Source organism: Helicoverpa zea, chromosome 27 (genome assembly GCF_022581195.2).
Source record: "Helicoverpa zea isolate HzStark_Cry1AcR chromosome 27, ilHelZeax1.1, whole genome shotgun sequence".
NCBI lineage: Eukaryota > Metazoa > Arthropoda > Insecta > Lepidoptera > Noctuidae > Helicoverpa > Helicoverpa zea.
Window position 1 is genome coordinate 2,150,360 of NC_061478.1, and position 15,076 is coordinate 2,165,435.

Consider the following 15,076-nt stretch of genomic DNA (forward strand, 5'->3'; position numbering starts at 1 on the left):
CAGATAATGATGTGACTTACACTAATGTAAGCGCCGTCGTCGGCATCAGCCGTGGGAGCGTCCGGGTCACAAGCACTGAGCTCTACATTACCCAGGTGCAGGATAGTGGATAGGATTATAAACATGTCTTGCTGCTCGGTTTCTGTTACTCCTGTAATAAAAAAATACAGCTTTTAATTTTACCTACTATTTTAGTATCACTCATTTTTAGAATCGCCAGTAAAAGTGTGTGGGTTCAATACCAGGTCAAATAAGTACCAATGTAACTTCTATGTACTATTAACCAAAGACATGTATGACCGTCCTTAAGCAAGTTTTCGTAGAGACGATCAAATGCAAGAAGTTCGAATTTCATTCCATTCTTTGTTGCTTCGGTATTTTAAAACTAGAAGTATCTAATGGAACCACCCCCACTCCAAAGTACTTAGTTTTAAAACGAATTTTGGACAAAGTGGGTCATACATGTCATTAGTGTAACATTGTCAATCATTGGTGTCCGACAAGATACGCTAATCTTGCAGACACCGGTGGCTACATAAAGGAAAACATCTTGAAGAAACTTGGACTTTAATAACTTCCCTGTCCCATGACTCATGTGTGATACACACCGATTGTTTAACTATTGTGTCTACTTCGTGAACAGTGAAGTGGTTAAATTCCGAAATCGCCAAACCTTGAGCAAGCGTGCTTTTTACATAAAAAATACACTTAAAGCCAAGACATCAGAGTCCATATTTAAACAAAAACTTACCTAACGTGGTGAGAGCGCTTCTCGTCTCATTAAAAGTCCTTAGATCATCAACCCCGTCTATATTTGGACTGCCGCCCTGGTTCAAATAGTGGAACGAGTCCTGATGATCTGAAAATGAATAAAACTAGTTATTAAAGCAAACTGCAGGTAGGGGTATTGGGCTGCCCGGGTAACTGGGTTGAGGGGGTCAGATAGGGCAGTCGCTCCTTATAAAGCACTGGTACTCAGCTACATCCGTTTGGACTGGAAGCCGACCCCAACATAGTTGGGAGATGGCTCGGAAGATGATGACTGTAGGCTAAACTGTCGGCCTATAGTTAGCCCGATGGTTGGCTAACAGATTATCTTGAAGGTAATCATGAATTTTGTTATTGCTGAGGAGTTTGTTCCACCATTTCTTCTTCCCAGCAAAAACACATAGGAAGGGGTCAAGGGCGGGCGTTTTGGGGCTGTCTTTTGTAAACTTGGCCTTCAAAATACGCTGATTTCCAGAAAAACACGCTATTGACGAAAATAATAATAAAGGCCAAAAATAAAATGGCTAAAGTGTCGGCATGCTGACCCATAGATCGTGGGTTCAAACCCCACACTGCACTATTCATATAAATCCACTAAAAGAATATTTAACTTAAAAACAACCCCAATATCCAAACTAGGGACAAAAAAATCATAACCCTTGTCTTTACAAATAAACTATTATTCTATTCTATTCTACAATCGGATAAATCACTCACCAAGTTGTAATTCAGGCATATGCCTAGCAGCAGAACATAACTGATAGAATATATGATAATTCCTCTCTCCTGCACTCTGGTAGACCACTCTGGACTTCTCCAACAAATAGGTTCGCATACTAGCCCCGGATATCCGGTATACGTTGTCAAAGTGTATCTCTATGAATTTGCCGAAACGGGATGAATTGTCGTTTCGGGTTGTTTTCGCGTTTCCTATGGCCTGTGGACAAGTAAGTTTGAATTATTATTATTAATGCGAATGTTTGAAAGTGTGGTTGTGTTAGACAATTATGTTAATATAGCTAGATAAAAATAACATAAATGTTATAGGGTAAGTAATACCCTGGAGTCGGACCTGGGTACTTTTTTTTATACCGGCGATGGGAGTAGCGGATGAAACGGTGGACGGAAGATATAAAACAGACATCATTGAATATCGCAGGTAGCTGACTCCAGCATATATACTCCAGGATATCATCCCAATTTTATTTGTGGTCGGTGCAGCATGTTTTCTCCTTCCATACTACCTACCGTCATCTCAATTATTGATGAAAATAATAGCATTAAAAAGACCTGTAATGGCTATTTAGGAAGAAAAAGGTTAGGTACAATATTACCTCCCTAATAGGGCTGGAGGCCAGCACCTTCCTCTCGACCTGCGTCTCGCTGGCGTTGCCGCCGACCGCCGCGAAGTAACGCATCGCGTACTTAGCTGATACTGTCTTTCCGGCGCCGGATTCTCCGCTCACTGGAAGGAAGAAGATATTTACCTACATATATTTAACGTAGGTATATTTAGGTACATATTTTTAAGAGTAAAGATGAAGGAAAGCATCTAGAGGAAACCTAGGCTTCAAAGTCTGAAATCACCAATCCTGCAGAGGCATAATAAATAGACTGATGATGAATTTAAGAAGAGGAGCTTGTGGCTAGATATAGCTAGGCAGGCTCAGAACGCACGTTAAATGGGTCCCGGCTGTCATTTGAATATCTTTGGCCGTCGTTACGGGTCAGTCATAAGCCAGAAAACCAAGGAGCCAGTCTTATCAAGGTGTATCGGGTTGCCCAGGTAACTGGGTTGTGGAGGTCAGATAGGCAGTCACTCCACGTGGAACACTAGTACTCAACTCATCTGGTTATGATAGGAAGCCGATCCCAACATAGCTTGAGAATAGGGCTACGATATATGCACGCATATACGCCTGACGGCGGTAAGTACCAATTCATATTGCCACTGTAAAATATACCTAAAGACCAATATTTAACGTCCATATTTGTCCTTCTAGCACTTACCAATGATACTCTGATCCCTTCTCTCTCGCTCTAGCTTGGTGTATGCCTCCTCTGACACGGCGAATATATGCGGGTCTAGATCACCCATGGATTGACCGCGGTAAGCCATTATTGTTTCATCACCTGAAAATGAATATGTATTTTATGTTTATGAAGAAAAAAACTACCATTTTCACAAAAGTACAAATAAATCTATGCCCTTTTTTGAGGTGGGAAATATTTTGGTTGCAATTTTTAATATGTTTCAAATAATAGTCATTTATTTATTTATCAAAAGGTACATTTTAAGTTTTATCCAACAAAAGTTTTATCCCACATATATAGTTTATCTGTTGGATCACGATTATTATTATTTACTAAGTTTTTGAAGTATTAATTAAATGTAAATATGAACTTAATTTTAATTTCTTATTAGCATCATTATCTTCACACGCAGACATATTTTAGTCTGAAATCACCAACCCGCATTGAGCAAGCGTGGTGATTAACGCTCAATCCTTCTCCGTGTGAGAGGAGGCCGCAGCCCAGCAGTGGGACGATAGACGCTGATGACGATTAGAATCGGTTCAATATATAAAAGGATATAACTTACCATATATAGGCAAATCATAGTAAGGATTGATGGCGACTAAAACAATCCCACAGTACGTGTAGATGGCGTTGCGATCGCAGAATCTGTGGATAAAAAGTTATAATTATAAAGAGCTCGTGGATTAGTCAAAGTACATAAGATATAACATAAGTTAGTACGTAAGAGAGTTCATAGAAAAGTACACAGGTAATTACATAGTTAAAGTACATAAAAGATTTCTTGGAAATATATAAGGAAGTAAATAAGGGAGTTCATGAGGAACTACATATACAAAAACATAAAAGAGTAAATAAGGAAGACAATAGGGGAAGATATAAGAAAATACATCAGGAAATATAACAGGTAGTGCATAGGTGAATGCATAAGGGAGTAAAAGAAAAATATATTTTTTTGTAGCGTAAAGAATCCGAAACTGCTGACCGAATTGAAAATTTCTTTCACTGTTGGAATTAGTTGGAAAGCTACAGTCTGCCCGAGTAACATATGCTATATTTTATCAAGGTACGGGCGATAGTTCCCACGGGCATGGGTGAAACCGCGGGAAAACATCCCGTAATTAATTTAGATATAGTATTTAGTATTTTTATTAATTTTGCTACTAAAATCAATTGAATAATAATCTATAGGGACGGAACCCTCATATCTCTTTGTCATCCTACACATTATCAAGGACGCTAACAATCCTATAATTTTGAACCTTAAAACAATAGACATAAGATTGCCTTTCGTTTAAACAACATACAAACAATATTAAGCAACAATGTCATAGTTAAATGATTCATTATTTAAACAAGTGCTATGTTTTGTGAGATTATGAAAATTACAACATTTTACGTAAGTACTAATGGGTAAAATTCTTATTCGGTTATTCATTAAGGAAGATAGTAATATGCCGCGATTTAATCTTTCTTATCTGCCTTGACTGTTTCCAATTATGTTGGGGTCGGCTCCAGTCTAACCGGATGCAGCTGAGTACCAGTATTTTTATAAGTTGCATACTAACTTAATCCATACTAACATGAAAATAGGATTTTTTTGTTTGTTTGTAGAGGTACTCTAAAGGCTCCTAACCTAGTGAACCGATTTCAGAAAATCTGTCATTTTTGGAAAGCTACCCTCTTGCCGAGTAACAAAGGCTATATATTTTATCCATTAACAGGCAGTAGTTCCCTTGGGACGCGGGTGAAGCCGAGGGAACACGGCTTGTTTATTATAAATGCGATAGTAACTCTCGTGTGTCTGGCTTTCACGCCAAAACTAAAGCGATTTTCATGAAACATAGGCGACTTTTTATCCTGGTACATAAAAGTAATCCCCTAGAAACGCAGGTGAAACCTCCGTCGAAGTATAGTAAATAAATAAAACGGCCTATTCGGCACAGATTTCACATAGTATACAAACTACATAGTATCATCGTCACTGTTATCAACCGTTATCTGAACGTGATTCACGGATTTCGTCATGCGGTTTGTACGGAAATGTGTTTATTTATCGTCGGTTGTATGAAGTGGGCTGAATTATCCATAGCTGATCCCGAATCGGGAACTCCTTGGTATTTAATGTTGATAGAGTTTGTTTTTGTGTCGTTATGTTGTCATGATTGAAAAAGCGATTGAGCTATTTGGGAAAGCCCTTTCAGATACCAAACTAACTCCTCAAAATCCCTTCAATATAATAATGGCGTCCACGGCCGATTTCGGCCACGGCGGCTGTTCTTATTTAAGGAGATCAGCCAGCTGCGCAGGACAATATTATAGTGCACAAGCATTTGCGCAGACACATGTGCACTCACTATTCCTTCACTCTCTGCGCCCGATGGGACGGCAATCCGACATGACCGGAGAGAGATCAGGCGCAGGACCGACATTAACGTGCTCTCCGATGCACGGGTGGATCAATCACCAACTTCCAGACTACGGGCTGCGTTGTGAAAGTTCAAGAAAACCCACAAAGCGATTTCGGCCCGACCCGGGAATCGAACCCGAGACCTCGAGCACAGCAGCCGCGCTTGCGACCACTAGACCAACGAGGCAGTCATATACGAAATCTCTTCAATATACGAAAGAGTTAAAGACATTTATATTACTAGCCGTTTTCACGCGGTTTTACCCCCGGTTTACCCTGGCTGTACCGGGTAAAATATAACCTATGTTACTTGAGAAGAATCATCAGTGAAAGATTTTTAAATCGGTTCAGCAGTTTTGGAACCTTAAGGCTACAAATAAACAAACACAAAATGTTTCCTCTTTAAGTATTTATATTACCTAGTATTAGTACAGATTTAAGCCCTTTCTTTTACAAAACTAGCAAGTTTCATAATTTTTTTTGCGTGAAAATGAAAAAAAATGAAGAAACTTGGCAATTATAGAGCTTTTTACCAGAATAGAGACATGGCTACTTTTTATCCGTGTGCGGGAAGTAGTTCCCTCAGGACGCAGGAACCATGGGAAATAACTACTTATCGATACTTTTATATCGAAGTTAGTATTTCTTCTAACAAAAAAACTAAAAAGGAATCCTTACTATCATTGTACATGCGTAATTACTTGGTTGCCTACTGCGATTTCACGGTTAAATGACTGACCCAATTTAGATGTAATTTGATACGGAGGTAGCTAGAACCCGAACTACATAGCATTTTAGGTTATGTGAAATAGTTTCTTTAGGCTGCGAGTGAAGACGAAAAAATAACTAGTGTAGTTAGAAGTCAGACATCCGGTCTTAAAAAGGGGTTATCGGGTTGTCCGGGTACAATCAACCGCACATCAGTGGAAACTGTCATGCACCTTAATTCAATAGTAATAAGTTCGATTTTCCTATAAAACTATTACCACTGACCTGAAGTTGACTGTACCTGGGTTGAGGAGGTCAAATAGGCAGTAGCTTCATGTGTTCATGTGTGTGTGAAAATGGAGCCGAAAATATTTTATATGATACCTCCTTGTGTATGTAGGTAAACTCTCCTAACTAGGAGTTCTTAACGGCTTCACTCGCCAAAATTCTTTGGTACGTTATGGCTGTGGTTACTGTCATTTAGGAGACTTAAATAGTCTGCCTCTATACTCATTACTTACCTAACTCTAAGGTTATGAAGAACAGCAGGCTCGTGGAGGTAAGACAATGACGTGAGGTCATTCTGCCCGATCAGGAGCGAAGGGTTCCGGAGGGGAGGCATCTTGCCCTCATCTTTGATCTGGTGAAAAAAAACAGGTGTTATTAGCTGTTTGATGTTTTATACAATTGTTAGTTTTAAATCCAATGATTCAGTAATTGTAAAGATTGTAGCAAACTTGAAGTCAGCAGATCACAGCAGGTGAGAATTAAACGTGTAATAGATGGGAGCCAACATGAAGTTTGAGAAAACTGTAGAACCTTTACAAAAACTGAATCTTTGCCGCTCTGAAATCAGTATGATTTTACTGGTATAAAGATTAGTACCCTACCGCCCAAGGCGACGATTCGAGTTCGTGGAGATCGTTAGAATATAATGTCAATGCCTGAAATATTGTGGACAAAAAAGTTTCAAACTTAAAGGGCAAGTTTTCAATACCTGTATTACATTAAAAAGTAAAAGCCTCAAACCATAAATGACAGCAAAAATCTGTCAAAAACGCAAACGTCAATTGTCATTTCGAATTTTGCCGCTTTGTTTCTCAGTTCTCGATTTTTACACAAATATCCGTTAACGTAATTGTATTTTTGTGAAAATATACCTGATGTTCTAGCGTACCCCCCACTCCTCCCACAGTCACATAATCACTAATTAACTTTAATTGGTTCATGAATACTATCGTGATTGGTTCACGCGACACTGACAATTTTGACAATACATTATGACATCAAGCATTATTCTGATTGAAAGGCAGTGAGACAGAAATATGGAAGGCGCACGGAGCAAGGAAAGATAGGTCAAATATGTACGGCGGGCATGACCAATACAATCAGTTACAAGTGAACTGACGAGGCGTTCGGGTTCTTTGAGATATCTACCAACGATTTTTGGTATTTAAAAAATTGGCGGGTTCTAAAGAAGGGCGGAGACAGTAACGTTCTTCGTCCCCCGAACACCCGCATTATGGCGCGTGCTACTTTCTTAGATTTTCGTTATGGCATGGGAAGGTGCGCTATGGGAAGACAAGATGCCACCGGTGTGAAACACTGTGACATACACAAAGAAGACGGATCACAATCCATACAAAATTGCCCCACGTCCTATAACAACGTGACGTATCTCAAAAAAAAGACAAAAATGTTTAAAAAAATATGGCATACTCTCTAATTAATTTTTTTTACACCTTCATACGAAAAAAATGCTTTAAAAATTGTTCAGGCGCTGTTATGAAAACATCGTTCATAGGACTATTTATAGACTATTTTATTAAATTATTTTTTTTGTTTGATAGGGTATACCTCACAGGTGGTCTCATAATCATCAGGTCAGGATCTGATGATGGAAACCCTGAGAAATCCAGGGCAACTTTTGAAAGTTGTAGGCATGCGCAGGATAAAAACTTGACTATAAGGTGTATGTCTTATAACAATATGCAACAGTAATGGTTTGGAGCTGACCTGATGATGGAGACGAAAGAAGGTCGAGGGAACTCGACAACCGAATATGTAAACTAGCTCGTGTTTAGGCTCATATTATTTGTATTGATAAGAACTTTCCACTTATGCGGATAGTGACAACTGTGCTTGTCACTGAAAAGCCAAAAATAAAAAAAAAAACCTTCCAAAAACACTGAAAAGCAAAAAAACTAGTCTTAAGAACATCGGCCTAGAAGTCGGTGGGGAAATAAACTTAGGTACATCCATTAGACACCGACTTCTGAGGTAGTTTAAATATTTTGTTGTCGAGTTCCCTCGACCTTCTCTGGTCTCCATCGTCGGGTCAGCTCCAAACCTTCACTGTTGCAAAGGTCTATTCAATACAAATAATATGAGCCCAAACACGAGCTAGTTTACATATTCGGTTGTCGAGTTCCCTCGACCTTCTTTCGTCTCCATCATCAGGTCAGCTCCAAACCTTTACTGTTGCCTATTGTTATAAGACATACACCTTATAGTCAAGTTTTTATCTTGCGCATGCCTACAACTTTCAAAAGTTGCCCTGGATTTCTCAGGGTTTCCATCATCAGATCCTGACCTGATGATTATGGGACCACCTGTGAGTATACCCTATCAAACAAAAAAATAATTTAATAAAATAGTCTATAAATAGTCCTATGAACGATGTTTTCATAACAGCGCCTGAACAATTTTTGAAGCATTTTTTTCGTATGAAGGTGTAAAAAAAATTAATTAGAGAGTATGCCATATTTTTTTAAACATTTTTATCTTTTTTTTGAGATACGTCACATTGTTATAGGACGTGGGGCAATTTTGATCCATCTTCTTTATTTTCTGATCTACTCGCTCTAGTAACAAATTATGTGCGAACATTTCTAAAATGTCCGCGAAATTGCAACCTTTGTGCGCGAATACATGCTACCGTTGGACGGTGATTTTTGTGGAATTTAGCGTAATTTAATTTTTATCCTTATTTTTTTAAAATTTATTTATTCCTACCCGCTGATACATAAATAACAAAATACCTACGTAACTTGATTGACCCCAAACTAGGGTGGCTGACACCATTGATCAATTGACCTACTTTTAATAAGCTTCCGAAACGCGATTTTCTATAGATAGCGGATGTACAGCAGAGCATATTTTGGCGGCATTTATTTATAACACAATTTCATTAATAACTTCAAAATAATTTTGTAGCCTGCTGGTTAAAATAATGTAAAGACTAAAGATATTATTTTAGACACCAATGACTGAACAAAGTTGGAGGAAAACATCTCGAGGTAACCTGGACTTAAAATAAATAATGGAATCAGGAGTTATTTTGCGGAAATCCATATCAAACAATGTTAGGAAAAATATGTAACATTTTTTTTTCTGTATTTAAAAGCCCGAAATCACTAACACGCCTTGAACGAACGTGGTGATTAATGCTCATTTATTCTCTGTATGAGAAGAAGCCTGTGCCCTACAGAGGGACAATGAAAAGGCTAATAACATAAACAAATATAGAAACTATAAAAAAATATATACTGACCTTTATCTGTCTGATCTCCCCGGACTGGTCTATCTTGACGATGAGCACACCGGATCGGTAGTCGGATGTCACTGTGGCACTCTCCCATACCTTCTCTGGGTGTTCCACCCATATCCGGGCACCCTGGGGAAAGAAATAACATTTTATTTATACCTCTGTTCTAATATCATAAAGAGGAAACATTGTTTGTATGTTTGTTCCTTTCACTGTTACTGTAAAATGCTGGTATTCAGCTGCAACTGGTTAGTTTGGAAGCCGCCCTAACAAAAAAGCTAGGCAGATGTTCCGTCTGCTGTTGGGAAACTATGTTATCCTTGGATGACTTATGCAATATTTTATCTGGCAGTTTCTCTATTTAAAACACTGGTTCTCTTCTTTATCCTGTCAGACTAGAACCTGACCTCAACATAGTAGGGAAAAGGCTGGGCAGAAGATGATATTCTCATTTATTTTTTCAATTACATATTTGTTATATTATAAATTAGCTTCTGTCAGCGGTTTCACCCGCATCCCGTAGGAACCACGGCACGAACCCGGATAAAAAGTAGCCTATAGCCTTCCTCGATAAATGGGCTATCTAACACTGAAAGAATTTTTCAAATCGGTCCAATAGTTCTTGAGATTAGCGCGTTCAAACAAACAAAACAAACAAACTCTTCAGCTTTATAATATTAGTATAGATAATGAATCTACATATAAATTGTAGGTGAGCACCAATAGAGGGAACAGGTTCCAAGCTACCAAGGGCTTGGTTATTATAATTTTGGTGACAAGCAGTTAGCAAAGATAGGTACTTATTGTTTAAAAGAAAAATTGAAGCCAAGCATTTTATAATCAAATAATAGTATATGTATGCAATGCAAATATATATAATTCCTAAAGTTCTCACAATGGTAAGTAGTTGAATAGTAGTATTTCAACATAGTTTGTAACAACATAACATGACATAATAATATGTAAATTCATTTAAAAGGCACCATTTAAATTAAGGTATTTTTATGGTTGAATTTAATGTATAAGGAAGTTTATAATAATATTTACATATAAAGTACAAGTTGGCATGACCACCCACAAAAAAAAACTATAAAATTGTGGACACCATAAAAATAAAAATTATGTGTAAATAAATTAACACAGTCCGTGCATAAAGGAATATTGTAAATATAGTATTTTGAAAACCATGTTTTTATGGATTTCCTAAGTATATCTTGGACACCAATGTCTTTGATTTGGAGGACACATTAAACTGTAGGTCCCAGTTGTTTTTTTAACATCTTTGGTAGTTGTTACAGGTAGTTACGCCAGAGGAGGTAGTAAGCCAGAAACTCTCACAACCTCTTTTACCAAGGAGTATTAGGCTGCCCGTGTACCTGAGTTGAGGAAGTCAGATAGGCAGTCGCTCCATGTAAAACACAGGTGCTCAGCTGCATTTGGTTAGACTGGAAGCCAACCCCAACATAGTTGGAAAAAGGCTTGGCGAATTAAATTTATTTATAGATTCTGAATAAGACCAGGTTTGATTATCTATGAGATTGTTCAATACTATTCTATGTTCTTTATAAGGGCAGTCGCTCCTTGTAAAGCACTGGTACTCAGCTACATCCGGTTAGACTGGAAGCCGACCCCAACATAGTTGGGAAAAAGGTTCAGAGGCTGAGTTTTTTATGAGATAATTTGGAGTTAACACAAAGCCCTCCTTACCAGGAAATCTTAATATTTATCAATGTAACACATTTGCTGTCAATCCCAATATTCAATCTATGTGTTATTTTGCTTACTGGAGATAGGAATTTTACTTTACTTGTACGGGGCTTATGTCAAAATTTACCAAATGAATGGATAGATATAATATTGGAAATGAATCTGTTACATAATTCATTACCAAGAGAGGTGAAACTGGCCCCTTAAAAGACCATTAGCATAAGATTAACATTGCTTTGAATAAAAACAAGAAATAATGGCCTTGATTTGTCAAGAATTTGTTATGATAATTAATAAATGCATTAAGAAATGCATTTTAAATATTTAGTTGTTTGTTTGAATGTTGGTATGACATCATAGTCTTAACATTTTCATGTTTTCATTTGTGAACTTTTGTTATGGCATATTAAACCTTATTTCTGGAGATTTAAAACTGGTTTTACAATACCAATGTAATGTTATGCATTCTAATATCAAATCAATGCATAAAGATTACAACTATGATTATTTTTCTATAGATATCTATGACTTTATGTACATGACAACTAAAAAGTTTGCAATCAAAATGACATTTGTAAAAAAATTCTAAAAATTAAAAGGCAATTTTTGTCATAAAGATAACACGATATGCATTGAAACATATGATAAGTTAATTTAATAACATATTTATTTATAATCTTAAGATAAAGATCAGAATAGCATTTTGCAGAGTGTTAATTGACTTCATATAACAGTGAGTACCCAAGCACTGTGTAATTGCAATATAAATAATTCATGAGCAAAATATATCTCACTAATCCAGACAGTAAAAGTGATATGTTAATAAGCATATCAACAAGATTATTTAAAGGAAATCATATTGATTTCGCCATTTCGGAAATAATGAGGATTTCTGAGTAGTTTGAATAAAGAATGGTCAGTCAGTGTATTGTTTGTTTAATGTTTTTAAAAATGGAACACTAGGGCGAATTGTTGCAACGTGAAATCTGACGTCATCACGGAACTCGTAATATTCCCTGACACGACAAATATTTATAAATGTAGCTGAATTAGCGATAGCCCAATACACAAATTGAAATGACGTCCCATTCAATTAAATGAAGAAGGTCAATCGTAAACAGTCGACTGTTCTGATTACATTTATTTAATTACTATAATTAACAATTACTGTAATGAAGTGCTGAATTCATCAATGAAATGATACTACAAGAGTTTAATTGACTTTGAGTTCCAAATTCGAAATATAAAGTCTACGAAAAAACAAAATACAATCAAATACTTTTACTTGAAAGGTTTACCTTCGTATACAACTCCTTCGTAGTCATTTTGATATTTTTTATTTAATGCTTTATTACTTGAACAAATAATTAGTGTTATTTCATTATTTCACCACGGGTTCACAACTTAAATGTTCCATTTTATTAAAGTAAGGTAGATTCGAAATACGATTTTTCCGAATGCGAAACGTCACTGCAATGTTATTGACATTTTATTTCCAGTGTTATCAGTTTTTTATCACAATAATAAAATTATTTGAGCACCAAAGAGTTTGATTTCACACTGTGGGAATATATCATGATTTCTACAAGGAAGCGAATTCTTATTGGAATCTAATTGTAGGACAAAAACATTTGATAACAATACAAATTGAAAGTTCCACTTTATCTATAAAATTCCCACGGTCGGGGCTGCCATGATAAAATAAGTGGATCTGGGACAAATCTACGGTTCATTTCACGCAGTCTTATGAAAGGAATCTATAAGTTATTGATTTTTTTTATAGTAGTTTTATCAACCATGGTCTTAAAATTATTTAAATAATATATTTTAGGAATTTGCTATATTTTTAATAAGAAATAAATAAATTGGAATCACTTCTACAATCGTTTAATGAAGCCAAACATTTTGAGAATCTTAATATTATTTCGCTTCCAGGTTCCAGTTGAAAACTTGACATAAATAATTGTTTTATTTAACTGTACGATGTATACCTGAGAAAGGAAAGAAAAAGTACCTCGCCGATTAAGTCTCCTGTGATAATTATTATTGTTTTCACACAGGAACTAGTGATATCAACTTTTGTGTAGGCGCTTTTAGTTTTTCTTTGCTTTTTTATATTATGCGCACTTCAACGTTACAATAGTCGAGAAAAATATTTTAGTAAGTTGTTTAGAATTTAGAAAACAAAATACTTAGCAAGGATGGTACTTATACGGTAGGCAAGGTAGGTATTAAAGCTTCATAAGCTACGTGATTGATGTACCTACCTATAAATTAAACAAATGTTTATTGTTTTTAAGCATTTATTTCTACATATTCAGTATCCAGCCTTTATGAGAGATCAATTAAACATTATTATTTAATTTATTTTTCAAAATGAGCGGAAGCATCAGTGTTGCAATGCTTATGTTAAAAATTACCTACAAATTAATATTTTCTACCACAGTCCGAATGTCGAGCTATTGTCGTTATTGTTTGTTTTAGTTGATTAATGAATTCACTTGTTTTCTTGAGATGGGAACCATGCCTGGCAAGCTTCTGTGGCAATCTCGCAGAGAGCAGTGAATGTCTTGCCGCGTTGGTCGTATTCTGTGGAAAATAATCGATTTATGTATTGTTATTTGTATATATTTGTGTATTTTTTTATTTTTATTGCTTTACTAGGATAGTTATTTTTTGTGTTGTAAATATCTATGTATATAACTATGTAACTAAACTATAAAAAAATATGTATGAAAAAAGCTTTCTTAAAAAAAAAAACATAGAAGTTATTTTCTAGATAACGAACACATCAGACCTGAAAAAGGAAGTTATTGCTAAGGCGTAAGTAGGAACTATCGTCTTTTTGCGTCTATGTTGGGATTGGTTGCGAAAAATGCTTGATGATCAGCCAAGGCGTGGTGTTTTTTTAGTAATCACAAACTTGCCTTTAACTTTAAATTAAGGGATTTTCATGAAGATGCTATCATAGAATGATCTCACAAATTGCTTATAACCATACGTCTAGCTTCTAACGTTTCGAAAGAACCCGTAATAGGTCTACTAGAAAGTTTAACCATTCAACAGAAGTAGTACATACCAGTAGGACCCCTCTTGCCAAACATGATACCGTTCATGGGTGCGTTCTTGTAGTTGGCTTCGCTGACTCCTGCCAGGGACAGCAGCACCACGACTACGCAGACGACTCCGATGCTGAAACGCAGCATGGCTCCGGACATCTGGACAAGAAATAAGTATAGTAGAAGAGGATATAAGAAGATTGGAAGATGAAGTGGGGTTTGAGTGCTGGAGTAAGCATGTTTTACTGGGAATCGACTTACTAAAAGTGGCGTTGCAGCTTGTTCGTAGCTGTCCCATGCAATAACTTACTGGTAAAAAACAGCAAGAATATAAATAAATTGCACTTTAGTGTTTCTGAAAGTGTAAACTTATACTGAGACTTATAAACTGGACTTTTTCTTAAGAACGTCTTCGGACAGTTACAACAATTTTCAATAGTAATATAATGAGGAGGCTGTATTAACTAAATTTTGCTTCACTATACAAAGTATAGGTACTGATGTAAAAAAAATTGTTGAAAATACAATAAAACTGAAAACTACCTTGTAGGTTGATGTATTTCTTGCTGGTAACACTGGAATGGTTGAATGTCAACTGATGCTGTGAGCCGAGTTTCCCGCCAATTTATACTCTGAAATCAAAGATGGCTGCTGTCCATCCAATTATTGGATTAGTGGATACTGACCACATATTGCGACGGAGATTCCCCGCGAATCCTCAGGGATTATAACTTTGTTAGTGCATAAGATTAGTAGCGAGAATTGAAGGGACGCCATCTTGGATTCGTTAAATACATACGTGGTTATAGAAGTTTGTCATTGATAAATATTAAGTTTTAA

At 36.4% G+C, this 15,076-nt stretch overlaps 2 protein-coding genes across 2 annotated transcripts in view; both read right to left on the minus strand.

The window, feature by feature from the left end:
- The window catches only part of LOC124643336 (unconventional myosin-Va), a 52,888-nt gene extending 40,056 nt beyond the window's left edge, over positions 1 to 12,832 (minus strand). The window contains 9 exon segments of the mRNA XM_047182277.1: positions 21 to 151; positions 752 to 859; positions 1,486 to 1,705; positions 2,103 to 2,233; positions 2,779 to 2,901; positions 3,371 to 3,453; positions 6,445 to 6,563; positions 9,477 to 9,599; positions 12,476 to 12,832. Of these exon segments, the coding sequence (XP_047038233.1) occupies positions 21 to 151; positions 752 to 859; positions 1,486 to 1,705; positions 2,103 to 2,233; positions 2,779 to 2,901; positions 3,371 to 3,453; positions 6,445 to 6,563; positions 9,477 to 9,599; positions 12,476 to 12,502 (1,065 nt within the window). The 5' untranslated portion in view covers positions 12,503 to 12,832.
- Positions 12,833 to 13,466: 634 nt separating this feature from the next.
- On the minus strand, positions 13,467 to 14,866 carry LOC124643495 (neuropeptide IMFamide). Its single transcript, XM_047182489.1, has 3 exons — positions 14,780 to 14,866; positions 14,257 to 14,395; positions 13,467 to 13,766 (listed from the first exon to the last, which is right to left on the minus strand). The coding sequence occupies exons 2-3, from the start codon at positions 14,393 to 14,395 to the stop codon at positions 13,675 to 13,677; spliced, it is 231 nt and encodes a 76-aa protein (XP_047038445.1). The 5' UTR covers positions 14,780 to 14,866; the 3' UTR covers positions 13,467 to 13,674.
- Between the last annotated feature and the right edge of the window lie 210 nt (positions 14,867 to 15,076).

Coding starts and splice junctions, on each gene's coding strand:
- LOC124643495 (XM_047182489.1), bottom strand. CDS start 14,395: ATGTCCGGAGCCATGCTGCGTTTCAGCATCGGAGTCGTCTGCGTAGTC. Junction 13,767..14,256: donor TGGCAAGAGGGGTCCTACTG/GTATGTACTACT, acceptor TATTTTCCACAG/AATACGACCAACGCGGCAAG.